The sequence below is a fragment of the Hirundo rustica genome, chromosome 14, assembly GCF_015227805.2.
Source record: "Hirundo rustica isolate bHirRus1 chromosome 14, bHirRus1.pri.v3, whole genome shotgun sequence".
In the NCBI taxonomy this organism is placed as follows: Eukaryota; Metazoa; Chordata; class Aves; order Passeriformes; family Hirundinidae; genus Hirundo; species Hirundo rustica.
Genome location: NC_053463.1, coordinates 13,958,327 through 13,986,147, shown reverse-complemented (window position 1 = coordinate 13,986,147; position 27,821 = coordinate 13,958,327). Strand labels below are relative to the sequence as shown.

The 27,821-nt window shown below is 41.5% G+C and overlaps 1 protein-coding gene across 5 annotated transcripts in view; it reads right to left on the bottom strand.

Moving 5' to 3' along the window:
* Nucleotides 1-4,110: 4,110 nt before the first annotated feature.
* The window catches only part of TENM2 (teneurin transmembrane protein 2), a 1,092,434-nt gene continuing 1,068,723 nt past the window's right edge, over nucleotides 4,111-27,821 (bottom strand). For all 5 annotated transcript variants that reach the window (XM_040078601.2, XM_058422512.1, XM_040078602.2 and 2 more), the window contains 8 exons: nucleotides 27,175-27,329; nucleotides 25,809-26,683; nucleotides 19,497-19,672; nucleotides 17,712-17,947; nucleotides 12,490-12,786; nucleotides 10,013-11,627; nucleotides 7,230-7,360; nucleotides 4,111-6,033 (listed from right to left, as the gene is read on the bottom strand). In XM_040078601.2, the coding sequence (XP_039934535.1) occupies nucleotides 5,272-6,033; nucleotides 7,230-7,360; nucleotides 10,013-11,627; nucleotides 12,490-12,786; nucleotides 17,712-17,947; nucleotides 19,497-19,672; nucleotides 25,809-26,683; nucleotides 27,175-27,329 (4,247 nt within the window). In that variant the 3' untranslated portion in view covers nucleotides 4,111-5,271. The remainder of the gene's footprint in view (nucleotides 6,034-7,229; nucleotides 7,361-10,012; nucleotides 11,628-12,489; nucleotides 12,787-17,711; nucleotides 17,948-19,496; nucleotides 19,673-25,808; nucleotides 26,684-27,174; nucleotides 27,330-27,821) is intronic.

Sequence of the window (27,821 nt, the reverse complement as noted above, 5' to 3'; positions counted from 1 at the left end):
CCTGTTAAATGCCACTTGCTCCTCCCAGCAGCTCAGGTGCTGCTGCTGTAGACACACACAGCTCATGAACACAGCTCCACCTGTGCCCAGCACTACTGTGCTGGGTTTGGCAGAAGCAGAAAAGGCTTTATCAACACAGGGGAGTTGGTTCTTTGACACTGGCAATGGTATTTGCCTTCCTAGAGCTCAAACGTTGCATATAACTGCGCTCATTGGGGAGATGACAGACATGCAGGGGGAGGGAGACAGGATTGTTGTGGTGTTATTGACCCAGCCAAGCAGTCACAGCATACAGTGTAAGTCTGTATATTGGTACAAGCAGCAGCAGGGCCTTCAGAGACAGACCCTGCCCAGTGGAGCCACCTGCCCATGCTCCTTCACTGTCTTCTGTGGGCTCAAAGTGGCTCTAAGGCTCTGAGATCTTGCTGCCAGTTCAGAGATGTGCAGAGTAAAACACCTTTCCAGCTGTGTCAGCATCTGTACTGTGGTGGATGCTGACCTCTTCTGTAGCACAGCCCTTGGAATTTGGTGCCACAGAGGTGGAGAAGTGAGTTTGGTTCCAGAGGAGTGACAGGTTTCAAATGCAGTGAGTACTGTTTACACTAAGTAATCCTTGTAAATAAGGAACCTTTATGCTGCAGGCTGTACTGGAAGAGGCTGGGAAGGAACTTATATTGTTGGCAGAAAAGTTCAGAGGCAGCTCAGAGGCAGAGAGGTCCTGGTACCTCTTCATTACAGCTGCTGTAATTTGTAAGGCAAAATCCCCCCTTTGAACTGAGTCACAGTTCACAGGTCACCCGGGTTTACTGACCTTCATGTGGGGCTCTCATGCAAGATCTCAGATGGACACAGGACAGTACAATTGAGTGACTGAAACTTTACCTTTGGAGTTTCTTAGTGCTGCACCCTCAAGGCTGTGTGTTGAACATATTCCCACATTTGATCATTACTGAGTGCTTCTTTGAGAACTGTTGTGAGTCTGTTGTCAAAGGGGTGAACCTTACAGAAATTACAGCACAAAGCAGTTAATGCAAATTATTCAATGGCATTCAATCCTGATGTGGCTTTCGGACTCTTGAACAAGAAATGACCAACAGGCATGAAGAGCCGTGGAAGGCAGTGTCATTGTCATACTCAGGGCAGGTGAGGGATGTCTGGCTCTTGTGTTCTTACAGCAATGATCGGCCTGGACTACATGAAGATCAGGGACTTGGCTTACAGAGGAAGAATGGTGTTGGCACAGTTCATTCTATCAGGAAAACTTCTGAGAGGCTGCATTTCCCATGGGATGGGAGTTGAAAACTGCACTCTCAGAGCCCAGTGTATGCTTTTGTGTCAGCCACTGCATTACAGGTAGCAAAAACAAAAACAAAAAAACAAAAGAAAAAGAAAAAAAAAAAAAAGGGCACCTAAGTGGTTCTTTCCCTTTATTTATTCTCATGAGAGTAGTGTGGATCCACTGGTGTGGCCCAGCTTTAGGAGGAATGTCTGTGTGTGCCTTAACCCAAGAGACAACAACCCCTAAGGAAGGCTGGCAGGGCACAGCTGGGGACTGGCGCGGGCGAGGCAGTGCCAGGAGGCAAAGGCAGGAACCTCTGGGTGTCTCGTGGACAGAACTGCCATCATGTGGCCAAAGTGCCACGGGTGCCACCTCCAGAGGAAAAACACCCGTGGTGGTGAGGAGCAGGGTGTGCTGAGACACATGCTACACCCACAGCCAGTCTACTCTTTGGGAAACACAGCAGGGTTTTTTTTTCCCAAGCTGAACTGCAAAGTTATAAATACCAAATTCCTTCAGTTACAGCAATCCAATAGGAAAAAAAGGAAATGTACTCTAATGCTGATTTTCCATCTGGTTTTAGCATCAAACAGAAGCCTATTCTTGGATTTCTGCTCTCTCTGCAAACAACTCAGCTTGCACTCAAGTGAGCTGGGAGGGCAAACCACGTTCATGGTACTTGGGCTAGCCTGAGCTCCTGTTTTGTGCCTTCCCACAGCCAGGACTGCTTTTCAGGTCAGGTCCTTTGATGGGTGCCCTTGCTCTGTCATGGCCACAGTGCTACTGGGGACACAGACACAATGTCACCGTTAAAGCCACCACTTAACTACTCCCTCATAAGAGGAATCCAGTTCTTGTCTCCTCGGCAGTGCTTTAGGTTAAGCATCTATTCCATATGGAGAAGTGTAGGGAGGAAAAGCAAGAGCTTTGAGAGGAACGGGAGATACCAGTTTGAGGTGAGGAAAGGGAAGGTTGTGGAAAGAAAAAGGCAGAAACAGCTACTTCAAGAAATGGGAAACCCAGACGGGACCACAAGAGAGCTGGCCGTGGCCACGGCAGCCCAGTTATCTCCCTCATTTGTTATGTGAAAACTCTTTAGAATGGGCTCTCCCAGACAGCTGTTTTTGCAGACATGAGAGAATTTAGCTCTTCTGTCATAATTACAATAAATACAGCAATTCTTCCAATCTCTTTGGGGCACCACAGGACTCTCTATGTCACTGGACACAGTGAAGCTCACTTGCCAAAAGGACAGGCTGGGTAGTCCATGTAGATGGGAGTGAGGCTGGGGTCTGTATGTGAACACAGGGAAAGTGAAGTGGCAGAGCTGGGAATGACCTTGGTCAGGTCCAGCACGATGCTAAGCTGGGCCTAAGAGCTCAAGTGTATTGCTGGGGCTTTCCACACGGCCTGTGCTGAGCTGCACATTGGCTTTGGAAACTACAGGTAGCCCTGGATCAATGATCTCTGGTGAGAACTTAGCACCATCTCCCAAAACTCCGTTTAAGAACATCCTGATGGTGTATGTTAGTTGCAAAGGAGATGAGTAAGGAGTGCATCCCCTGAAATTTGTTACATCTCCTCTGATAGTCATTAATATTCAAAGGATGTTTTAGCTTAACTGAGTTCCTTTTGAAGTAGCAGAATCTCCCGTTCTGAAGAGTTTCAGCTTTAGGAGAATGAAAACAGAATGAAGGGCACCGGGGACTGTGCTACAGGTTCTCATTTCAACCCTCTCAAACTGCAAGAAAAATTCTCTCCCAAAAAATGAGCTAAGCAGCTTGCTTAGCTGGACAAGGTAATCCAGACAAACTGCAATAATGCAGAGTGTCTCCACTTCATGATTTCATGTTTTATTCCCCCTTTAAAAAAACCACTTCCTTAAGAGATTTCACCTGTAAAGAACTAAACAATAATATAACAGCACTCCTTCAAGTCCTTCAGCAAAGAAAAACACCTGCAATGATGGCCAATCAAAACTTCATTTGAAAATGCAGCAGACTTCCTCTAAAGAGGATGAGTTAAGAGGGCTGGGGGTGCCCATGGGGTGCACACGTCGGTGTAACTCCCAGGCAGAGCTGGGTGGCTCTCGTTTGCACAGAAAAATTAGATGTGCTTTCTGAGTGCTCCAGGTGTTGCACCACACAGGCACTGAACTGTTCAGCTTTAAAAATGCCCTGGAGTGAATTCATGCCCATAATCAATTCAAGCATCTCTGTTGCTATCATGAATCATTAAAAACCTCATTTGCAACCCCAAAAGCAAAACTGTTCTCAAAATTAAGTAGAGCTCCCCAGCTACATACTTAAATGAGATAAAAGCGGCAGGGCTCTGGGTGATGGATGGTTCCCTTTTATCATCACCAGGAGTGACTGTTTGCTTAGGAGAGGGTCTTTGATCTTACCTCCCATTTTTAAATGTGGTAGAAATAAGCAATCTCCCAAAGAAGAGAGATTTCATGGAGACTTCCTGGCTCACAGCACCGCCTTGCATGTTCCACTTAATATTATGTTACTACATTTTCAAACTGTTTAGGGGTTACTTCGGTGCAATTAAACTAATTCCAGAATTGAAACACGGCAGTTTGAGGGCTGCTAGTCAAGAGGTGCAGAGAGGGCATTTCTAAAGCATTTACCAATTTTCTCCTCTGTCCTAAGCAGATTTTTGGGTGATGTGTGTGAAGGACTTTGCTTCCCCAGAGATCAAAGGACCAGCCCGCTGCAGGATCCATGGAACCACAGGAAGTCATTTCCACATACAAAATGCCGTATGCATTAGAAACAGCCAGACAAGAATCGCTTTTACAAGATTTTGCAATGGAAGACAACTAATTCACAGGAGTTTTAGAGACTTTATTTATGTATAAACAATTTAAACACTTTGCCATAAATTATCTTTGCCTGTCTCTAGTCTTTGCTTAGCAGCAAATTAAAATTAATATAAAAACTCAATGAACAATTCATACATGTATATTACAAAAAAGTTCTTGTACCAAAGTTCTTATTAGACTTTTTTTTTCTTTTTTTCTTTCTTTTTTTTTTTTTTTTTTTTTTTTTTTTCCTTTTTGTGGTGACCGTAATGTGATTGTCTCAGTTTCTCGACCAAACAAACACACTAATAATTTTTAAATCTGAAACAGTGATTGTGCCTTCTGGCTGATGTATGTACAGGGTGATCTGACGTGGTGCCCATTTGCAATAGTGTAACACAATGCCCACAGCTCTACTGGAACTGATACCAACAAACTACTGAATCTAAACAGACTACACCCTGTAACTGTGTTATACTGTCCACAATGGAAATCTTCAAAGACAAACAGAGTATGAAATTTATCTGTAGTGATTTATAGCCACCATTTTGAATGTAACTTTACACTCTGCCCTCTTTGAATAAGTTAAGCTTCAGACCAGACAAGTGGAGGGTCAGAGTGCAAGTGTGGTTTTGTTACTTTTAAATATATTTTCCTTTCCTATTTCCAGTGCGCTCTCACTTGCATTTCATTTGTCCTCCAGTTGCTACACACAAATCACCCCAAAGTCATGTTTTAAATGCATCTGTATTTTGCTTTAAATGAAAACCTCTTGGATATTTATCAAACAAGCAGTCTGAATCATCTGTGTTTCATCAGCTGGTTAGTGAAAGCGGCCCACTTGGATTTCTTAGTTTGCTCACGTGTGAATGGAGTGAGGTAATACAATACGAGGCCTTCTTTTTGTTTTTCTTTAGACCCAGAACAAGTGGGTAATATTTCAGGGGTACTTTTTAATTTGTACGGTTAAAGAGTTTTCAGTCTGGCTTTAGTCCACTTCAGGATGTGGTTTTTAATCACTTGAACAGTAGCATTTAACTCAAAAAATATGAGCTTTTTTGCCACTTACTATCCCAGAGTAGCTCAGCCTAGTGCCCCCATTTAGGTCTTCATCTCCTTAGGAGAGGAGATAACAGTTACGACTACTGATTCATCCAGCAAAGGATGACAGCAGGTTAATTTGTTACCTCTTTCCCATTTCATTCTGTCTTAAAAACTGGATGTTGCTGCTACTGTCTGCTAGCTCTGGGTACTGCTCCACGGGCAGGACATAATATCCCTCGTAACCTTGAACCCTTCCCGTGTTGAGGAGCTGCTGCCTCTCTCCGTCTGTCCATACGCGGCTGCCCTCGCGTCCGTCCCGCGCCTTCTGCTGCTCCTTGGCCCACGCCGCGGCCAGGGCTCGCTGCCGGGCCTGGTCTAGCACTCTGGCCTTCTCCTCGTCCAGCGTGTCGGCGCTCAGCCCGTAGCGGATGTTGATCAGCAGCGTGGAATGCTGAAACTCAATGTTCGTAAACCTTCGAGTCCTGCCGCTGACCAGGAGCGTGGGCTGGGAGACGGTGACGTTGATGCCGCTGTCCAGGACCTTCCTCCCGCTGGTCATGGCCAGGGTGACCAGGTCGCTGTCGGCCGAGCCGACCTTCACGAAGTAGTGGGTGTCCTTGCCCTCGATGCTGTAGTGCATTTTCTCCAGGTAGTGAGCGCCGTTCAGGACTGAGGCGATTTTCCTGCTGTCGTCTGTGGCTACGCTGGAAACACCAGTGGTTACACGGCCTTCCTTCACGGCAAACATGATTCCTTTCCCCACGATGGGAGTGCTGGTGGCAAACCAGTGGCCTGCTTTTTCTCTAATTTTGGCGTGTAATCTTTTAGATATGACCTGTCCCTCCAGAGCCATGAAAGCCTGGTTGTGTCGTTCTGTCGTCTGCTGCACTCCTGTAATTAGCTGGGGAAAGCAAAACAAAACAAAAAAAACCACCAAAGAAGATGCAGATCTGAACATACTCATTTCAGAGCCCAATAATGATCTTTGCTTTGCTTTTTTAAAAGAAAGACATGCAGAGAAAAATTCTATGCTGCAAAAGACCACCCACAGCTATCCATCCATCCATCGTTCAGAATCACATAAATAACATTCAGCAAATTATTTTGCTATCTGTAAGGACAACTAAATACTTCTCATCACCCAGTGTAGCATACATGCACCACACATTTCAATTTTAGCCAATCATATAATGCCCAGTAGAAGAAAGGCCCGAGTCTAGCACGATTTTAATCAGAGCTGAAAACAAACAGAATCAATGTATTAAAAGGTGGCATTTAACTTGTGGACGTGTTTTCCAAGAGATTTCAACCAGTATGTATAACTAAAACGCTTATGAATATAAGGTTTTTTGAAAATAGATGAAATTTGGACCCAAAGGCACCAAAGCAATTCCTGAAGAGGGGGTTTAGACTCTCAAATGACTTAGAAGCCTGAGGAAGTGGTATGCTTAGGTTTATATGATTATTTCTATTGTATTACCACAAAGATGAAGTAAGCCTAGCAAAGAGTAAGTTTGGAATAGGCCTAGCACTCCTCTGAAGTTTATTAAATGGGTTGAAATTTATTATAAAAGTTAAACCCATATACTGTTGTCCACCCTTAACCTGACAAGTAAGTACAAACACTGTAACTGAAGTTAAATGGAGTAGCAAATCAAAACCTCTAACCAGAAAAATGACAAATCGTGGTAAGAAGACCTTTTGCAGGGTGAGAAGACAAACCCTTTTTTACCAGTAAAACAAGTACCAACCTAAGTTTATCGCAACACATTATTAGGATGGTTTTACCAAAGGTACAACAGATGATAAATTACCCTGACAAAGTCTCCCTTTGTCATTGCTAATCAAGTTAATTGAGTTACAACTTGTTAATCAAGGAATAACTCAATAAAAGACAAAATAATGACACTGTAATTGTGATAACAACGAAGGCTGGCAAGAAAGGCATATGTTCATTAGTATAAAATGTATCTATACTCACTTCACTTTACACTGAATTAAGTGCTTGGCCTCCTGCTGTAATACAGAAGAGCCAGCAATTCTATCCATAGAGTGGGGCAAATTTATCCAGAAAACTAATTTAATCTTTCTGCCTACCTGTCCATTTTCACACGCTTGACTCTCAGACAGCTCGTACGGTGGTGACACAAAGTACATTTTTGCTCTAGGGAAACCAGGAATGATGTTGCTAAGCTGAAATCCAAACATCACCAACCAGCTCTTGACATCTAAAAATCAAAAGCAAGCAGCTAAGTGAGAAACATATGTGTTTAACAAATAGAGGAAATAAAAAGAAATCTATCTTTGACCTCCTTAATGTCAAGTAGCAACTGAAGTCACAATTAATATTATAGTGTGAAACTTTACAGAACTGCAGCAATCCACCATGAACGGGCGTTAACACGATGTTAAATTTACCCTAAATAATTAATCAGAGATATACCAGCTCTTTCATTCTTTTCCATTGGAGCACATGAATTATCCAAACATTTTACAGTATGCAGTTACTTGTTCCATCTCTGACACCTTCAGATATGGCTACTATATGTAACCTATAAACTGCATTGTATAATGATATTTTATTAGGTTAACACTCTAAAAACATCTGCAAAGTCCTTCGGGGAAAGACATGGCTTCTCTCCTATGTCCTACTTCCATCAGCTGTCATCAGGTCTCAGGAGGCTCCATTAAAAGCAGTGAGAAGCTAGATTTGTAAATCAGATGTCTAAATTTAGAATATCCTCCCCATCCCTCCAGGGAAAGTAGGAGCTGTGTGGGAGGATTACAGCTCAGCTCTGAGGTGAGTCTCAGCAAGTTCCAGATGTGGGTTCAACCACAAAAACTCCATCCTCAGATCTAGCTGTAAAAGCTAAGTAACTTAGTTAATAACAGCAATTCTTACTCAGCAGGGATTAAGAACTAATGATGTATTTTAGTTATCCAAATGATAACTCTTGTAACTAAAATGAGTCCATGACTCCATTTTACATTTCCTGTTACCTGAATTCACAATAATTTTTGCTTAAAAAATCTCTCCTGTCTTACCCAGTAGCCATCTCTCCTTGCTGGCCCACACTGGCTCCCGATGCTGCTACTGCCACTTCTGTGAGCTGAGCTGGTGCAAAGCTTGTTTTCCCCAAAAGTCTCTTTTTCTTGGCAATTCTGACTCTAAAATAAGTTGTAAAATACTTTGCCTCTATGAGGTATCTATATCCATCTCCCATCACACACCATGCCTACTGTATCTTTCCTGAACCTTTGGACAGCACAGGGTTACTGGTCCTTATAAGGTTTCAATTTTATTTTATGGTAAAATGGTATTTCCTGAACAATTCACTTCAGCTGCTCTAATTCCACAGAAACCAGGGGAGGACCTATATACAAAACATGTACTATTTTGCTGAGTTAATGTGCTTTGCAGCACTGCACTTGCTACAGGAATTTGTTTTCAGCAAAACCTGTGAATAAAGCAGCGTCAGGGGTTAACAGTAAGAATGGACTGGAGGGAGGACTTTTGGAGGGCTTTTTTTTGTTCTCTGTGTTTTTTGGTTTTTGGGTTTTTTTTAAAACTATGACAACACAGGTGCCACCAATAATCACTTCTTGTTAAAGATTATCTGTTCACTCCTACAAGCAACAAATATTTGCATCACTGATTAAGTATTTTTACAGACTGCAAGGTTGGTGTTGTCCATCAATGCAATTTATCTTATTAGATTTCATTCAGTGGATGGATAAATTAAATAAATACAATTTCAGAGTGTAGCAAAACACAATAAGATGATGTTGAAAATCAAAATCAAAGGGTGGTGGATAAAAGTAGGACTTTTGTTGAATTTAGGATGAGGTAATTTTAGTTATCAGTATTTTCACACTATCACATACAAATCACACTATCTCCTAATTGCAAAGTTGCTCCACTAGAACCTGTGGTATGTTACACCTACTGTTAGACTGCAATGTACTAATGAAATGTGCTATGATTTTCTTTGAAGGAAATGCACACTTTTCTTGAAATTCAAATTACTGCTAAAATTAAGATAATTCCTTTTTTAAAATGGTATCACTACTCTAATTATTGTATACTGCATATTTAATTCTGAAAAAAAGCTTTTCCTGAAGACATATTAATTACCTTTCCTTTTAGAAACTGCCAGCAGCTAGTTCAAGTACTGTGTGATGTTACTAAGTGAAAAATTATTCCTAATAAGAAAGGGTTACAAGTTTTACCCAATTCTAACATATATGATCAAAACTACTTTTGTTTCTTTGCTCTACACTATCCATAACATTTATTAGTCTTTCAGGATGAAATAATCTTAAAAAACATCAAGGATTTCATTTTAAAGACTAAAGACTGTTTGCATATTAAAAGTTAAATAGGAAAAAGAGGTCTAATTAAATCCATTCTTGGTGCTAATTCATAATGTGCCCATGGGCTCAGTCAGTAGTTAATTTTGAAAGCAGCCCTGAAAGATCTCTGGTTTGGAGCAGTTCTGGTTTGTGATTCTGAACCAACCTGCCAATAATTCCTATACATGACTTCACTGTACTTGATACAGAATTAGAATGAACACTTTATACAGCACTAGTTCAATAGGAAGAGCACTATGGCTCTGCTGAAATTTTATATTCAAGCAAACATGTATTTTTTTTTTCCCTCCATAATTCATCATGGCTTCTCCCTTAGAGCCCTTAATTCAGGGAAGAGGAGTATCAAGGAATCAGAAATATCCAGTTCTTTTCATAGCTCAAAAAGGAAGATGGCCCAAACTTCTTGTGAGAATTGAGCAAAGGGCTCATAAGGAGAAGCTGGATTTCTTTCCCAAATCAGCTTACAAGCTGTAGTTTTATATATTATAAATGTGAAGAAGTCTCACCTGTTACATAATTCTTTAGATCCAGTTCATTGCTGAGAGGGTTGTTACTCTTAAACATGTACAGATTGAAAGGAGCAGGTTCTTTGCCAATCTTTTTCCACATGGTGTAATCAGGAGACGTCCAGCGCCCAGCCAGGACATCGTAGTCCCTTTGGGTAAAATGCACGAGTTTGGTTAAAGGATCATACAGCCCTCCGTGGAACCCAATGACCAGCTGGAAATCTGGGTTAGAGTCGTAATAGATCTCTCCATAGGCCGTGTACTGGAGCTGCTTGATCATGAGGCCATTGATGCTGAACACGGCTAATGGAGTGCCTGTGTTATCAGAGGCCACGTAATACTCTTCCCCACTGCTGCTCTCCATTGCAAAGAGGTGGCCTTGCAGATCATAGTACAAGGAGGTAATTTCAGAGTTGGAATGATTGTAGACATGAGTTACCCTTGTTGGATTGTGAAGATCAGCATAAAAGTACTGTAGATGATGGCCCAGGTTGGTCTTGCAGGAAGCCCTTCGGCCCAGTCCGTCGTAGCGGTACTGAACACTCCACCCATTTGCTTTGTTGTAAGCTCTTGTCAGGAGCCCTTTGGAGTTGTACTCAAACACATCCGCACCCCGCTGCCACAGGAAGCCGTCGTCATCAATCTTGTACGGGATGTCACCCAGGCGCGTGATCCTGTCCCTGAGGTCGTAGCGCAGCGGCATCAGTCGCACGCTGTTTCCAGGATTCAGGAGGTGGAGGTTCCCGTTCAGGTCGTAGCTGTAGCGCCAGGTGGGCCTGTCATTGACTGCCACGCTCTGCAGTTGCCCATCTCCATCATAGTCATAGGTGTACTTGGTTGTGTTGGCATAGGGACCGAGTTTGAGCTCTCTTTTGGTCACCCTTCCCATGCTGTCATACTGCACCGTCATCCAGTACATCAGGGACCGGAACATTTCGTACTGCACTTCCTTAATGCGCCCATGGGTGTCAAAGTGCTTGCTCAGTGTCATAACTGCCGTGGTGATAATTTGGTTTATATCATAATAAATAACTCCAAATTTGCCAAAATGCTCTACTTTGCCAGAAATCTCATCGTAACGGTAAAGGTCGACTGGAAGAGGCGTCTCACTTATGATGGGTTTGATGCTTGCGATTCGGAAGCTGTTGTCATGATATGTATAATCAAACCTTGCATTGACCATTCCTTCTTCAGAGAACCTGTAGATTTGTTTGTCAACAAGAGGACCAATTTTCCGATAGCGAATCGTACAAGAAAATCCTCCACTTTGCAAATTCACCATTTTTAGGACACCTGTAGTTTCATCATATCCAAAAGTAACGGCCGTGCTATCATAAACAATTTCAGACAGCTTGGATAGCTTTCCATACTTGTAGAAGACTTGTCGGCCGGTACCTAAAAACGCCGTTTTCAGAATCCTCCCGTCATCGCTGTAATCAAAAATGACGGAGGCGTTGCTCTCGGGGGGGTTGTAGATGTTCCTGATGTAGCCCACAGAGGTGTGAGTGGACATGCTGTGCCGAGCCACGCTGGGCATGGTGACGGCGTGCAGGCGGTCCGAGGAGTCGTACTCGAAGATGTACTGTCGCTGACTCTGCAGCAGCAGCACCATCGACTGCAGGGGAAACAGCAACAAACCGTTACCAGCTATCAGCATGTGGCCTGAGAGAGGGAACTGAGGGAAAGTTTACTGGAGAGGCACTAACGTTAGATGAGTACAAAGAGAATCAGATATATTAGTCAGGGACACAGAGCTGCTCAGGAATATTGTCAGGTTGCCAGATGAGAGGATCTGCTCCTTGGAAATCAATACGCTGACGCTCCAGAGAAAGTGTAGGTTAGCAACCTGTGAGCTGTCCTCCCTGTAGGAGGACCTTTTTTTTTTTTTTTTTTCCCCCTCCCCTGGAGGATGCAGAGGAGTTAGATAAATGACTTGATTTATCTTTCTGCCAGCAGTTGTAATTTACAACTGTTACTGTGAAATACGTGAGAAACTAAGCAGAGAACATCAGCTCTGGTTTACTTAGAACAAGAAGGGAAAGGGAAAACAATATGCAGTTTTGCAGAATTTAAGACACTTTTATGACTGAAGTGTGCTAATTAGGCTAAGTAAAAATGCACTAACATACTTTCATTTAATAAGTAACAATTAGAGATGAATTACCTGTTTCTACATGAACCTTTTGTCAGGTTTAGTCATGCATTTTTGGGCTTAATTAAGCACAATTCATTGTGTTAATTTATTGTCATTCTATGGCAGGAAAATATAAAAAGACAGAAACCATGAACAAAATATTTCCCATTAAGAATTAGTCACATTCAGCTGACTAATTGAAAAATAAGTAGTTTTGAGACCAGGGACGGTTAACAGCTGGGATACATCAAATCTCAGCTAGCCTGTGTGTGTGATTTACGTGTCACGAAGCCAAACAGAACTTCGTGTCCTTGCAGCCAGGAGGTGACACGACACCACCTACGTTTTCCAGGTAGGTGTAGCTCCACACTTTGCCGTCCGCGAACATGCGCGACACGATCCTGCCCTGCTTATCGATGTCCGTCCTCTCGCTCATGGCCCCGCGCTGCAGCCCTGCCAGGCGCCCGTTGAGGAAATAGGACACGTTGACAGCAGCCAGGCCGCTGCTGGGCAGCCACAGGAAGGGCCGGCCCAGCTGGTCATAGATGATGCGCAGCGTGAATTTGCGGTGGTCGTCGTAGATCTTCTCCGTGCGGATGTTGCGGTCGTAGTCGATGGACAGCAAGTTCCTGCCGTGCACCTGCGGGAGGGAAGGAGGCTGCACTCAGTGCGGGCTGGGCACGCCGTCCCTCTGGGTTTACAGCAGGGAAATAGGATGCCCAACAGGGAGATCCTTTGTGAAAAGTGTGGGGTTCCTGTTAAGTGGCTTTTGCTTTCTACTTGGCAGTATATTCAAATAATTTTGAGTCTCATTGGGGTATTTCCCATCTCACTGCAATATGAGAGATGATATCCTACAGTAAAAAGCTTCCATTATGGTCAGAACAGACAGACATGCTCTACATCTAGGTCTTAAAGTGCAGAGAAACAAATTATTTTGCATGGAATATTTTTCTACTTATTCTATTTTTCTACTTTCTACTATTTTTCTTTTATTTTTGTACTTCTGTCATTCTTTTTTTTTTTTTTTGCCTTTTTCCCTACAATCCCTCTAAGAACAACAGAAGAAATATTTTGTCTTTACTGATGTTTAGCCACTTGCCTTCCATAACTGCAACACTTTGCTTAGAATTCATTCATTTACTATTTTCTTCATTTGCTTTCCAAATATTCAATAGATCCCTCACTTGGGATCTTAAAATCCTTATCATACAGGATGGGAAACATGGACTTCTGGTGTTGAAAACAAAGGTGCTAAATAATTAGGTTAAATATTTTTCTTCCCCTGCCTTTTTTTTTTTAATTTTTTTTATTTTGTTATAAATTTCATTCAAAGTACCACACAAAGTGTTTCAGTGCCAGATTTATTTATTTTAAATTAAAGAGCAAAACAGAGGCAAAGGAGAATAAGAATGCCAAATGGGGAGGCTTCTAGTGAGAGTGCTATAATGAGAGATACCTAAATATATTCACTGGGGGGCAAGTCATAGAATTCAGGCTAACACTGTAATTTGATAAAAATTCTTTAGTAATTTAATTGTAGATGCATCATTAATAAAGTAGAAGTTTTTAAATTAGATATAATTTCAGAGCAATCACTACTTAACAAGTACTCATCAATTTCTGGGAATTTGTTCTTAAGCTTATATTTTACAGTGCCTTTGATAATGCAACATTTCCTCTTATCCAAAATTAAACTGTACATCAAACAATATGTAAATTAACCCTGAGCCTTTCTTGAGGACATAAAAGTTATTCTGAAATATATTCACTGGCAGGGGTAAACCCAATTCCCACCCCAACCAACTCAGTAGAAATTCAGTTATACAGACACATTTAAAATTAATATAGTTTTGTGTTTGTAAAGAAATAATTATTTCAAATTATCGCTCATTATCCTAATTTTTTTCCATTAATGAAATTAATCTCTTTAACAGTTTGCATTTCCTCAGTGAGCAATTACTCAGAAAAAAAAGCTCTTTTCTGTAGGTTTTCCCAAAGGTTATCCCAGCAACAACTTGCCCTGTGATTCACAGAAAAGACAGAGTATTTTTCTTAAAACACCTTGGGGCAAAACAAGCAATATTCTGTTCTCCCTTTGCAATGAAAATAAAGCCAGGGAAGCCAAACTCAACATCAGTAGCTTCTCAACTGGTTACTCTTGTTCTGTAGGATCAACCCTGATGGCAGAGGCTTAAAAAAACCCCTTTCCATCAGAAGAAGGGAGCTTTGACCTCTCAAAAACATTTAGCTATAGAATGAAAGGGTTCGTGTATGACTGAAATAGCCTGATTTCTTAAGGGTGAGCAGATTTTCTATAAAAAAAATAAAAAAGTATTTCAGAAAGATTATGAACTGAATTTTTAGCTTTGGGGGGTTTGTTTGTTTTGGGTTTTGTAACCTGGGTTTTGTTCCCTCCATTGCAGTAACTGCAATAGTAATCTGAGTGAAGGAAAGTCTGACTCCAGGTATCCTCTCTTTTCTCAAAAACGTTGTACCAGTTACTTGGTTTTGCAATAGAAAACAAAATTAGTGTGGTTTCAAAAATGATTACACACCCAAGAGCTGTGCACACACACAAACATCACTTGGAGATGCACACATGAACAACACCTGCTTGGATAACTCCGTACCTTCACTTGCCTTTGTAAAATAAGTAAAACCAGAGACTGTAATTGCAGTATTGTATTAATTATATAGAAACACAAACAGGCTGACTAATTCCCACCCTTCCTGGGAACACTAAGAGCAGTCACAGGTATCATGACTGCAGATTACTCGACAAGCCCTTTCTCTTTTGTTCATACCCACCAGCACATCTGGTTTTCCCTCGGCTGCTGCTGAAGTGGCCGTAGGGACGAGCCCTTTGTGCCTTGGAAAGGTCTGGCCACAGAAATCACTTACATGATGCTACACCATAATAAAAACTCTTCAGACAGGAATCTTAGCAGGACTTTATCTGAAACTACAGCAAGACACTGAGCGTGTGGTGCATCAAACAGCAGCAGACTGCGAGTGGGATTAGATAAAGGGGAAGTGCAGTTCCTTTCTCAGGTTCATGCAATGTGGCCAGGCAGGTGTGCAGATTCCAGCAGGGGTGGCTGGGATGTGCCTAAAGCACGGATGGGCAGGGCCTGGGCTCAGGCAGCACTGCTGCATGAGGGCACACACAATCAGCCAGTACTTTGGGTTGGAAGGGACCTGTGAGTCACTCAGTACAACCCCTCTGCACAGAGCAGGGACATCTTCAACTGCAACAGGCTGTGCAGAGCCCTGCCCACCCACCTTCAGTGCTTCCAGGAACGGGGCATCTACCACCGCCCTGGGCAACCTGTGCCTGTGCCTCACCACAACAACATGAAAAACTCCTGTACAACTACTTTAAATCTACCCTCTTTTGGATAAAGCTGCCACACCTTGTCCTGTCATCACAGACCCTAAAAAAAAAAGTCTATCCCTATCTTTTTAAGCCCCCTTTTACTACTGAAGCACAGGGGCATGGGCTCCAGCAAATATTCCTCAAAGTACCGTGAGGTGAAGTACTCAGCTAAGAGGTGAATCGCAAGGAATGCCCACCCCTCCAGTCACACTGACTGTGAACTGGGGCTCCAGGAGGTGTCAGCTCTGCAGCAGTGCCCTGCTCTGCGTCACTATGTGCCACAGCTGCCCCTCCCTGCCACCTGCTCCCCACAGCATTCCAACACACTTGCTCTGCTTCGTTCACTGAACAATTTATAAAGATGAATTAGAATAAATGAGATGCAAATAAATTCTATGCTTTCTTCCTCATTTTCAAATTTCATTTTCAGTCCACTCAACCTGTGATAATCTCATAGTGATTTTCATTTAAAAGTGCTAAATGGATATGTGATTATTGTTACAGGAACTAACACCAGACAATTAAACGTTGAGGTGTTGCTAGATAAAGCATTGTTTTGATTTGTATAAACATGATGCAAGAAAACCTATCTCAGGCAAGGTTTCAGCACTAAGATGTGTTTAACTTCAGCTAATTACCACAAGTACCTCTATTAAATTTTTAGTATTGAGAGTTAGGATTACTGCAATTTCATTTCAGCATCCTATTTATTTTTATTTTGAACAACACCTAGTCAATATGCAGAGCTGATCTATTTTCCAATTCCAATCAACTGCTGCAGGTCAGCACATCAAAAATCAATTACACAGCCACGAAATTTAGTCATTAAGGATTAGCCGCTAATCTCATTCAGGTTTTTTTTGTCTAACCTTCCCACTCTCCCCAACAACTACACTTGGAGAATTTGTGAGAATAAGGAAAGACATGTTAACTCAACACTGGGAATTAGATGCTAAGCAATAGGAAAATATATATAATTAACATCCAAGTAATTTTTTTTTTTTTTTGTAACTTACTACATAATTGCTTACATATATTGCTATGTGATCTTGAACACACTGAACTGTATCTTGTGTTCAGTGATGTTGAAAGAATTGCTAAAAGAATGAGGATTTGATCAGCGCTACCTTTGCTTTCTGCCCAGTATCTCAATTTCCTTCCAAAACTGCACATACTGAAATAGTCCAGTCAAAAAAAAAATCAGTGAAAATCAGGCCAGCAAAGCACAGAATGCGATTAATCCAGCTGCAGCAGATCTTTAATTTGGCAGGGGATGGATTACATGACCTGACTGTCTTCCTTATCCTCTGCCTAGGATTTTGTAATTATGGCAATTATTTTCCAATCGTGCCATTTGAGAAAAGGAATAAACACAACACGCCTGTCCCAGTGACTCTGTAGGGGGATTTTACAGCGGCAGGATGCTGCAGTTATGTTTGTTCCCCAGCACTAGCTGGAGTAAGTCTGCCCTGGCAGTTTTACAAGTGGTGAGTGCTCAGATTCCCACTCCCTTGAGAGGCAGAGTGTTTTGCAGCAACAGGGCAATGAAGCTGGGGGAGGAGCTAGAATACATCTTTTGAGGAGTGGCTGAGGGAGCTGGGGGAGTTTAATCTGCAGAAAAGTTGGTTTGGGGGGACCTAATTGCTCCCAACAAGTCCCTGAAAAGAGTTAGCAAGTTGGGGAGTCAGTCTCTTCTGCCATATCTGAAACAAAAGGACAAGAGGAAATGGCCTGAAGTTGCACCAGGGGAGGTTAAGATTAGATATTTGAAAAAATTTTTCACTGGAAGAGTGTTCATGCATTGGAGTAGGCTGCCCAGGAGTCACCATCTCTGGATGTTTTCAAGAGGCGTTGGGATATGGGATTTGGGGCATTTACGGTGGGGCTGGGGTAATGATTGGACTAAACAATCCTGAAGGTCTCTTCGAACATTGATCATCCTGTGATTCTATAATATTCTAGGTATTTTTACCAATCTCTTTTGGAATACTTTTAGTAACAAAGCTCTACAGCTGATTGCAGCAGATAATCCCATGCCGCCAGCTGAGCACTCAAACAGTGTCACACCAAAGACAATCCCAGAGTTGCACATTTTTAACAAGTACAAGTGATATCCTTCAAAATAAAGAATGACTTTTCTGCCCAAAGAGGAAAAGGTGATTATTGTAACAACAGGTTCTACTTACCCTGAGCTTTCTTCCAAACACCGTCACTTTGCCTTTAATCTGCTCCTTCCTCAGGCGCCATTCAATTGAGTTTAAACCATTTTCCATGGGTAGAGAAATATTACATCGTCCTATGGTGGGAGTCACAGTCCCAGCCAGGACATGAGGTTCGCTGTGAAAGCTAATGCTCATGCCATTGGCATACATCACTCTCAAAGTACCATTATTACAGAGCTGGTAGCTGTTCCTCACTTGATCTACAGCAATAATGAAAAGAAAATAATTTAGCTACTCCAGTCATAAAGAAAACATATAGCTTAATTTGATTGGTTTTTTATTGCACTCCTGTTGATGTTAAATGAAGTCAGCCTGCAATTACCATTTACGTGGTACTATGGTGGAAATTACAGATGTTACTGATTCATGTAAAGAACAGTAGTGTAACAGTGAGCCTGCAGAGAGATACTGTGTTTATTTCATTACGTTTTCCCTTCAGTCTTAATTGTGAATCAAAATGCACCAGTGATATGTGTTGAACCACGTAATTTATTTCTGATATGAACAAAAACTCCTGAAAACTGAACTGCTGGATAAACAACAAAGCATTAAACTCCAGGACAAAAAAGAAGAAGAAGATGATTGCTGGACTCTTTATAAGTAGGAAGAAGTAAATGCCTCTTCTTTTTTGTTTCCCTCTGTTTAAAAACTGTCTCCAAGCAAAGACCTTGTACAGAATTATGGCGTGGCTTTAAAATCCTCAAGGTGTGAGGCTCCAGCAGTGCAAGCTGGCAGCCACAGCAGTCCCCTCTCCTGCCTCCCCACCACAAGCACACTGGCCTGATGTGCACACCCAGCCTGTCAGAGAAGTTACAGAGACAATCCCGTGCCTCTCTGGCCATGCAGTTCTCCAGCTGTTTGACACAGCCAAGTCCCTCTCAGCCAGGATGGAGTGCCAGAGTGTGCAGCTGTCAGCAACACATCAATATCTGCCTGACAGAAGGACAGCACCTACGTAATTAATCATCTGGTATAAGAGAAATTAAGTCTTTGTAACCAGACCTGTCAAGGTATAATAGTCCATAAATGTTGACATTTATGTCAGGAGAAGACTATTGTTTGATGATGATATTCTCATTCCAGTGACATTATATCTTAATTTAAAAACGCCCCATCACTCACCAAATCCCTTTCCGTCTATCTTTGATAACTGCCTTCACTCCATCAGATACAATGCCTGGGTGCGCTGGAATGCTCTACACAAACTCTGAACCTGTGTTGCTGCTGCCTCCTGCCACACTCGGGCTGCGATGGCTGAAGGGCCACCTCTGGCACCACACCATCCACTGCCCTGATTGTTCTACACTGTAATTAATGGCAGTGTACAAATTTAGAAGATTTCTTCTACTAGAAAGCTTTCTGAGCTTCTTCAGAAGAATCTCCCCCAGCAGCCATGTCCAGCAGTCATGTTGCATCTCTGTGGCACAGAAGTCAGAACCAATTTTGCAGGGAAGTACATAGAAATATGCAAGTGGATGAAGTGACCCTGACCTAGAAGGCAGTGGCAGGACTAACTTTCCCCAGCAGACAGTGACCATTCCTACCTGACACAAAGCAGGACTGCAAAATGGCTCTTACCTGTCCTGAAGACCTGTCATTTTAGGAATAAGCTTTAGGGGAGTTTTTCTTGCAAACCTTATACCGTTTCCCCCTGCTCATTAAGGGTACTAATGACACGAATCGTTAGCCAACTGCTTTCTCAGGCTGTGTGTGTGCTTAGGAGGTGTGCTGAGAAGTGTGCTTTGGTACCTTGAACAACTGTATAGGAAGCCTCCACAGAGGAGAGATTTGTGATGACCGTGACATCGTCATCCCGATTAGAATTCTCAATGTCGATGGTAATAGACTTTTCCATTTCTCGATGAAGGCTAGTTACCACTCCAGTGGGACGTGTTACATTGGTCAGACGCCCTTCATGATCATAGCTAATGGAAAAGTTAGTGAGAGCAAAAAAGCATGAGGATATATGTTCATTTCAATACCCAATGTATTAATAATGCACCACATTTGTGCAAAAAACCCCAGACTGAAACAGATTTTCAAGAACATCCTGGCCATATCTCTTTCTCTGTTCTTGAAAGAGTCTATAATGATGAAATAATGTTTTTTAGATACTGATCTCAACTACATGGGTGCAAATGCAGGCTAGCATATTTTAAATTATTAAATTAATGAAATGATTTTGAATATATGGAGTGATATTTGGCTCAAACAATTATAACTGCTAAATTAGTCTGCATTTTAATAGTTGCATTTCACTCTAAGGAATCGGACTTCTGATGGACACTGCAATAAACAATTGCATAAACTGCACATTTGCTTTTGAATACTTAGTGGAATCTAAGTATGGTCTTGAGTGACATATCAAGGAATAAACTTTCCATAAAGTATTAAAAAAGACATCAGATTGACAACATAATAATTTCATTTAGATCTTATTTGTGGTATTGAACTGCATTTTGGGGTCAGCATTTTGGCTTATAAAGATGAAAGATGAAAAGCACAGGATAGAGGTTGGAGTTGCACAAAGGGCAGCAGTCAGCACTCAGGAAAGACCTTAGAAAATTAGTTAAATGCTCCAGAGGCATAAAGATTTTAAAAAAAAAAAAAAAAAGGGTTTTCCATGATTTTTAAGAGTTAAATTTCTTTAGAGGTATAAAGCCTGAGGTGGGGGGAAAGAAGGAATGCTGCTGGAAATCAAATCATACCCTTTCCCCGTTTCGTGCAGTATGCTCTAGTTGTGTGCATACATTTGTTAAAGAAGCAATCCCTTGGATCTCAGGGATGAAAAATGGGGACCTGAAACAAAATCAGCATTCCAGTCTGACACTCTGCTTGCTGCAATTCTCTGCTCGTGCAAGAGTTTCTCACCCAGCCGCTACCAAAGCACGCCTGCCTCTAGAGAGCAGAAAGGCAAGAAAAAATGTCCTGTGTAGATAAAGGGAAAAGTTTAGGTAGAGATTGAAACCAACTGGTCATCCTTGGAATGTAGAGATGCAGGGAGCAGGAAGCCTGGAAGAGAACTGCTAAATCCATTGCACTGCCTGAGAGTAACAGAAGAGAAGAGGAGCACATTTAGTATCATGCAGCTAGCTCAAGTTCATTGTAGGCTGTGGTTAGCTGTAAAGATGAAAAAAAAATCAGAGCTTTCAATATGGCTTTGCAATTATAACACTCAGAAACCTCAGACTAGGCCACCTGAACTGTACAGCATATCTAAAAAATTAGGACATAGATTGGCTCCTCAGTTAAAATGAACAAATTATAGGACTTTCAAATCCATTGCTTATAGTTGCACCCATTCAATTGAATATTGGGGAGGAAGGAAAAAAATCACCTGTGGAGCAACAAGCCTTACCAGAACCAATGGAATTATTAGCCAAAGAAGGAAATCAATAAAACAAAGCATCATGCGACCTAAAAGGGACCAATAATAGATTGTGTTCATTTAAGCAGTTCAGGATCAAAGAAAGATTAAGCAGCATGATTTTTCTCAATATAGTCACAAGTTTCTCTCCACAGATACATATATATTTATATATAGATACATTGTCATATCAGCAAAATACTGAAAAAGAAGATAATATGTTGCGATTATCTATGAAAGTGGGTTTAGTTAAGTCTTAATAAAGGCCTTCACAAAAAAATATTGAAAAGCACTCCAAAAGAATAGCTAAAGGAAGAACTTGATCCAGCCAAGCATCTGATTTGCAGGGGAAAAGAAAAAGTACAAAAAATGGACGATTTCAAAAACCTTAAAGATTAATAAGGCCCCTTAAGAGTCTGTATGTGGTGTGTTTCATGATGAGCAGAGTGATGAAGAGAACACTTGGATGTCAAACCTTACAGCACAGACAATGTTATTTAGGACAAACTAGAAAAAACTATGAGTGTCTCCAGTGTGACTCTGCAGCACGCGGTGAACTTCCAGAAAAATGGTTGGTGAAATTCCCCGTCAGCAAATATATTTTAGGCAATGCAAATGAGACATTAATTTAAACTCTTCATTCACATTGCTGGGTTTTTAATTAACCTAGGAAAAATTCCTGGGGATTGCTGTGGGCTACTCACTGGAAATCTCTATTCAAAGTGTAAGTGCGGTCTAAAAAGTAAATATGGATGTGGATGTACAGAGAATGAAGCAGAAAAATGAAAATATTCCAGTGCTATTTCAAGAAATGATTGTTTTACCCCTGCCATGGGGTGCGTTCCCCAGTGCTGCTCACAGCTTTGAAAGCAGCAACAGTAGAGATTAAAAGGATTTATAAGCAAGTGATGGATACACTTAACAAAATACATACAAAAGTCTCTCCTTGAAGATCAGCAGACCATTTAGATTATGAGTTGGATCTATAAAAAATTCATTACTTAAATGATATATAAACACAGTGATACCAATATATATATAAAAGGCATTTCTACATTGTCCATTGTATCAAAACCTTATTTAAAAAGATACCTTAAAGGTAAAAAAAAATTAAATGAATAGAACATAAATCTTTTATGTACCACAAAATTTAGGTGACATATTCCTGAGATTTTTTTTTTTTAAAATTTATGTATTATGTGAGAGCAAGTGCTCAGTAGAATACAACACCCAGACATTTTTCTGAATAATAAGAATAAACTATATATGAATTCAATTATTATGTATTTATCTTCTCCATGTCATGAACCTGGGTCTAATGAAGTAAACCCCCAAAATTTACAATGAAAAATATATTAATTGACCTGGTGTCTTCTTCAGAAGCAGTCTCTACTTACTGCAGTCTGTGACACAGCACCAGCCTGGATGAATCAGGTCTAACAAGGCAACCTTTACATTTGCAAATGAGGTGGGCTCTGGGCACACCGAAATTCCTGACCTTTTGTTACTGACTTCAGTTAGAATAAGGCTTCATCCCAAGTTTTTCTACTAATAAAATTGCAAGGCCAAACAATTTTTGTTTATCCAAGACCCCCCTGCCAGCAGGCAAAGGTTTCCCAGGACAGCTCTGGGCAACAGCAGGCACAAAGCTGGTGGCTGTCTCTGCCCTGCCCATGGCCACACCTATAGCTCAGCCTCATCCCTGGGACACAGCTGAGCACTTGGCACCTTCTCAGGTAGCTACAAGCATCTGTGCATCCTTTCAGTGGGTTTGTGACAGTGCCTGAGGGCTGCTGTCCCTTGGCCACTACTGTGGCACCTCTATTCCTTTGGTCATTTTTATGACCAGCATCCCGGTCTGAGGTTTGAGTCGTGCTCCTGGCAGCTCGTGGGTGGAGCAGGGAGGGCAGAGCCATACCCAGCACTGCAGAGAGGAGGAACAGCAGCTTCTGACTCAACACAGAGCTGGGCAAGGCACGGATCCACACACATTTACATACAGCCCTGTTTTTATTCCCTTTTAAAACTGATTCAAGAAAAAAAAAAACAAAAAACCACGCAGCATTCTCTCAGGATGCTCCCTAGACCAAGAGGAATACCACTGGGAACTGCTTCAAAGATCTGTGCTTCATGCCCAAGCCAAGCTTAAATTACCCCATGTGAGCCTGCTGGTAGCTGTTCTATTATTGAAGAGCCTTGGCTGTTGCTACTGCAAATGAGCTGCATGCACGTGCACAGATGCTATCTATAGAATTCACATATGGAGTGTGCACACACACAAACCAGCTTGTGTCTGCAACTCTCTGCATATGCAGATGCACACCTACATTAACTGTACAAATTCAATTCTGAGAGCATTTTCAGGGTAAAGTTTCAGATAAATGAGAGGACTATACCCAATAAGATAACACGGCACTTCAGCGTCTGGTTGATATAAATGCAGTGACATAAATTTTTCATAGGAACTTTAGCTCACGTAGTACTTTACCACTTAAAAGACCTCTGTTCTTTTCCAGTTCTGCTGCCATATTAATAATTTTGAGTGCTGATTACGCCTGTATGAATGCATGAATGTAACTGCTCAGAAAACTATTTTGTTGTCCTTATAAACTCTCATTGGCTGAACACTTCTTTCATCTTTGACTGATATTAAGTTATAGCTACCAAAAGAATATTGCAGAATCATGAATACAGAATTTTCTCTTAGGAGCTGCTTCAAAGAACAAACAGAAACCAGAAACCAGTACTGAGTGACTGTGGACTGTGATTGTTTAGGTTTGTATTTTCAATTTAAATAATGTCTTTGTGGTTCTCTCATCTATGGGCTCTATGCATATGAGAATGCATGTACAAATCTGGGAGAAATAAGTTATTTCTGCTGCCTCATCAAAGTTACTAATTATCTAAGACAGTACCTCAGGCTGTAATATTTAGATCTAAATACGGTATTTAACTTCCACTGACCTGAGGCAAAGGTTGTGCATCTTTTCTTATTTGATCTTGGAAAAAAATATGCAGCCCTATGTACACATTAAATGATATTTTCAGATGATCTCAGTAAGACATCAAAGCCCTCACCTTCTGCATTTCCTTAGGAATCATAATACAATTTTTCTAATAAACCACACTGCCTTAGCACTTGGTTTGACTCTCAGACACCAGTTGTACCAGTTTTGTAACCGGTAACTTTCTGAATACATTTTTTAATGTTTTATGGATTTTCACATAGTGTTTTAAATAACTTTGCTATTTAGTTTTCTATAATTAATTCCTGGCGTTTTGAGAAATAACTAATTTATATGACTGCATCTTGAGCTACCTATCGAGGAAAAAAAAACCACCACCACAACCAACAAACCTTCCGAGAAGGGCATCCTCATCTCATCAGCTATAATATGAAATTTTATTCTGTCTAGTCCAGCGAGCTTTTACTTGAGCCTGTGATCAGCAGGTAATACCTTCGTGCGGTCACGTAACCGAGCTATTTGTGTAACGAATCTGTGGCAAAGAAATAATTTTTGCAAAATACTGAGGAAAAATGAGCCCCTCCCCATGTGAAGCCCCAGGCTGGAGGAGAGGAGTGAAGCATGCAGGGCCCCACGAGAGGGCACTGCTTTCCTTCCAACGGGAACAGCTGCAGCATCCCTGCCCTGCACACTGAACTTCTATTCCTGCATTCCTTAAGCTTTCTCTACACAGAGAAAACAGGTGGCCAAGCTGAATGCATCAATAAACTAAGAGGTGTGCGCCATTTCTAGTCTGCCACCTTGAAAATAAGCCTGCCATTTAAAATGAAATATAAAGCTTTATTCCAATTTTTCTACTCACTGATTTGGGGAATGATGCTTTTTTAATCATTAACTGATTCAGACAAAATTTATGGCATTAGACTTGCCATACATAAATATATTTTTCAATATGCTATTTAGCTTCTCTTTTTAAAATTGTTTTGATCAAAAAATGGCAATAAGTCTACTAAGAATAGGATAAATATTAATAAAAATTGGACTAGCTTTTCTAGATTTTTAGCATACTTTTGAACCTCATCTCTTCAGATGAATTTCATTTAAAGAGGAAGTTCTGTCTGTTTAATCTATATGCTCATGAACACCAGTGTGCTTTTGGGTTATCTACAAATTATGGAAGTTACACCAGGGGTCTGACAGATAGCTGGGGATCTAATTTCCTCACTTGTCCCAGGAATGAACAATCATTGAAGTTAATCAACATTTTAACAACCATGAGTAATATATGAAGCCGAACAGAAAGAGAGATAATTTGAGTTCCAAAAGAAGCTGCAGCATGAGGGCTCCTGGAGAGAGGCAGCTCTATGGGAGCCTCAGGGACTGTGCTGGGCTGCTCTGGCTGTGGGCTCTGCACAGCCGTGCTGACCATGAACAGCAGCTTAACTAAGCCAGGCTTCTGGCCATGGCACATGGTCCTTTGTGCTGGGCAGGGATGAGCTGCCCCAAACTCAAACCCCAGGCAGGGATTTAGGGGGACCAGGACGCACCCAAAGGACCCAGCACAACTGATGCCATCACAAAGCCATGTAACCATTTCCAACATCGCCCTGAATTGAGGTGCAACGGCCTTGATCAGCATCAGTGAAAAACCTACAACAAATTGCAGCAGCCTACTCACTACCATTTGAAAAACAAATGTACGCTTAATATATCCAAAAACATTCTTACTCATAAAATGTTGTCCATCCTGTTTCATCACTCTTCGTTGCTAAGAGACCACTGTTTCCATTATATGTCATTAATCCGAGCTCCAGGGTCTGTGTTGAGACCAGCTTGAGTCCACCATTAGTGCCAACAGCCAGCGTGACAATCTGATTATCCGGCATCAGTAAATGGCGGGGCATCCCACTGGCATCCCGGCGCACCTTCAAGGAGTTGCCGTTGTTGTCCATCACCTCCGTGACATCGTTATCGCTGCTATAGGTGAAATTGTACAAGTATTCCCCGGTAACGAGGCTCAGAGTGTACTGGTGAATCCCATCAGCATTGAAGACATACAGCTCCTGTTCTCCTGGAGATGCAGCTTCATATTGGTTAAAGGAATTAAGAATGGGCCTGTTTTTACTGACAGCCCTAATGCGGATATTTCCGAGATCAGCTATGTAGATGGTACCATCTGGGGCCACAGCTAAGGAAGATGGTGAATTTAAGATGGCATCAGTGGCATACCCATCATCCCCAGCATAGCAATTACAGTTGACATCATTTTTGCAATCGCAGTCTGAAGCTGCCCCTGCAAGAAGGCATATTTCTCCATTGGTAGTTACCTGGCGTAGCCGATTAATTTTTTTTTCATCTGTCTCACTGATGTAAAGAACTCCTGTGTGTGAGATGGCAATGGCACTGGCTGATTCAAGTGCAGAATGAATAGCCAGTTTGCTAAGAGAGTAGTCTATACCAGGAACCTGGCAGTGCATGGGGCGTCCAGCAATAATGCTAACTTGATGGTTTTCTGTGATCCGTAAAATAACATTGTTCTCTAGGACATAAAGGGAGTTGTCCATGGGATTGACAGCGAGATCAGTAGGCCACTCCAGCCGTACCTATGAGTTGCACAAATTATTACTGTAAAACTCGAAACTGAAAAGTACACTCCTAGTGTTTAAAATTCCACGTGTAACAACAGCAAATCAGTGAGGGGTTTATCAGCGTAAATCATGAAACCAAGTCATGAACGGCAACTATTTCAAACAACGCTTTTGTTTTTCAGAAATATTACAGCTACGTGCAGTTGTAACTTGGGCTAATTGTGTTTCTGTGCAAGAATGGATGCTACATTGTGGAAGCTCTACAATAATTACAGAAAAACAGGCAATTAAGGCAATAACTCCCATTATCTCAACCTTTTTTCTCTCTAGTTGCATAAATAAACTGTGTTAGCCACAGTAAAAAGGATGGTTCACCCATTTCAGTAACCAATCAAATATGTTATCATCTTGCGCTGCAGAATGTATTTCTTAAGTGGCCAGTCATCCAAAATAGATGCCCATCTCCTCTAAGGCAGAGAGGAAAAAAAAATGCAGTAAGAATCTACCTGTGTGACATCCATGCTGGAATCACAGCTGAGAGGTCGAACAGCAGTTAGGTCATTGGAGCCCAGCAGGGTTGATATAATTCCGTTCTGATCCACTTTTCTAATCATAGTGGCATCAACAAAATACATGAGTCCATACTTATCCACTGCAATTCCTGCAAAAATAAAACCCAGGCATCAGCGCAGCAGCGAGGTTCCTGGCTTCAAGGCAGGCTTTGTCTTGTTTGCGAGATGGTGAAATTTCCTTCCCCTGTTCCTTCCTCCCTCCCAACCTGAGCACAGGTCCTAGAACCCTCCAACAACCCTCAGTTCTGCCAAAAAAATGGCATCAAGCAGGTTTATCCTTCAGGGCTTTAAAGAAAACCACAGAAATTTCCAAACGTGCCAAAGATCCAGAAGAATGCATCAGCTTATTTCTAGATTCAAACTCTCTGGTATATAATATACCATACACTTACATAAACCCAATTAAAAATTATCTGCTAATTTTACTCAGAAATTTGAGGCATTGCTTTCTTCATCTGAAGAATCTAATGAGGATGAAGAATTTTTAGAAATATTTTAAAATACCTTCAATTTTTTTTTTTTTTGAAAACTAGGAGGACATTGTACTATTTCTGGATGTTTTTTTTAATTCTTTGACCTGT